This window comes from Galeopterus variegatus, unplaced genomic scaffold (assembly GCF_000696425.1).
Source record: "Galeopterus variegatus unplaced genomic scaffold, G_variegatus-3.0.2 Scaffold1283, whole genome shotgun sequence".
NCBI lineage: Eukaryota > Metazoa > Chordata > Mammalia > Dermoptera > Cynocephalidae > Galeopterus > Galeopterus variegatus.
The window spans coordinates 203,834-204,848 of NW_007727394.1; the positions used below are offsets into that span (position 1 = coordinate 203,834).

Below are 1,015 nucleotides of genomic sequence, written 5' to 3' on the forward strand. Positions count from 1 at the left end.
GGGGATCCACCTGGCTTCCTATCCACCAGTCACCACGGCAACCGGGGAGTCCTCCCTTAGGAGTGGGGAGGCACCAGTGAGGACCCAGGGTCTTGGAGCTGCTCTGCCTCTCCCAGGAAGCCATGCTGGGTGCCCCCAGCCTCACTCTCAGCTCTGATAGGCCCAGTTTCCATTCCCATTATCTTCCAGAATTTCTCTTAAAGCTGCTCTTAGCCACATGGTCTAGCCCTGGCCTGGAAGTTGGAGATATGGATTAGATGTCCCAGCTTTTCCACCACTAGCTGTGTGACCTTGAGCAAGTCACACTCCTCTCTGGTCTGTCTTCCCACTTTGATGCTCTTTAAGGAGACTTCCAGCTCCATGGCTGAGTCTATCTGTGTGTCCCCAGCCCTCTGGGTACACTAGCTCTGTGATGACCCCCATGCTCCTTCTGGGCCAAGCCACTCCTAGGAGCCCAAGTCTTTCCTTCCCATCCACTCCTGGGGATGAGACTCAGGAGAGGTGCTGGGGGCTGAGACCCAGGCCCAAGGCGCTCACCCTGTGCTGGGCCCGGCAGGTGATGTATAGGGAGAAGGACTCGGACTCCCAGCCCCACTTCTGGCTGGTGGAAGGCAACTCGTCTCGCAGCGCCCAGCTCACCGGCTTGGGCAAGTACGTGCTCTATGAGGTGCAGGTCCTGGCCTTCACGCGCATCGGAGACGGCAGCCCCAGCCACCCTCCCATCCTGGAGCGGACGCTGGATGATGGTGAGTCCGAGTCCCAGCGAGCTTGGGGAAGACCAGGAGGTGCCGCCCTTCCTCCTTCCCGCCAGCCTTACCCCTCTAGGGTCACTCTGTGCCCCCACGGGGGCCATGGCCTCAGGCTCCTCCCGTGGGGTGTGGGCCACACTAAGGACCACAAGCCTTACTGCTGACTACAGCCTGTGCATCCCCCAGGAAGAGGTGACAGTGAGAGGGCACTTTGACATCTGATTCTGTCCCCTGCTCTCTCTAGGGCAAGTGTACAGAGGGCTAGG

General features: G+C 60.0%; 1 protein-coding gene across 1 annotated transcript in view; it reads left to right on the forward strand.

The window, feature by feature from the left end:
• SDK2 (sidekick cell adhesion molecule 2) overlaps positions 1-1,015 on the forward strand; it is a 119,122-nt gene that overhangs the window by 73,148 nt on the left and 44,959 nt on the right. Inside the window, 2 exon segments of the mRNA XM_008576085.1 lie at positions 349-368; positions 502-746. Coding sequence (XP_008574307.1) covers positions 349-368; positions 502-746 — 265 coding nt within the window.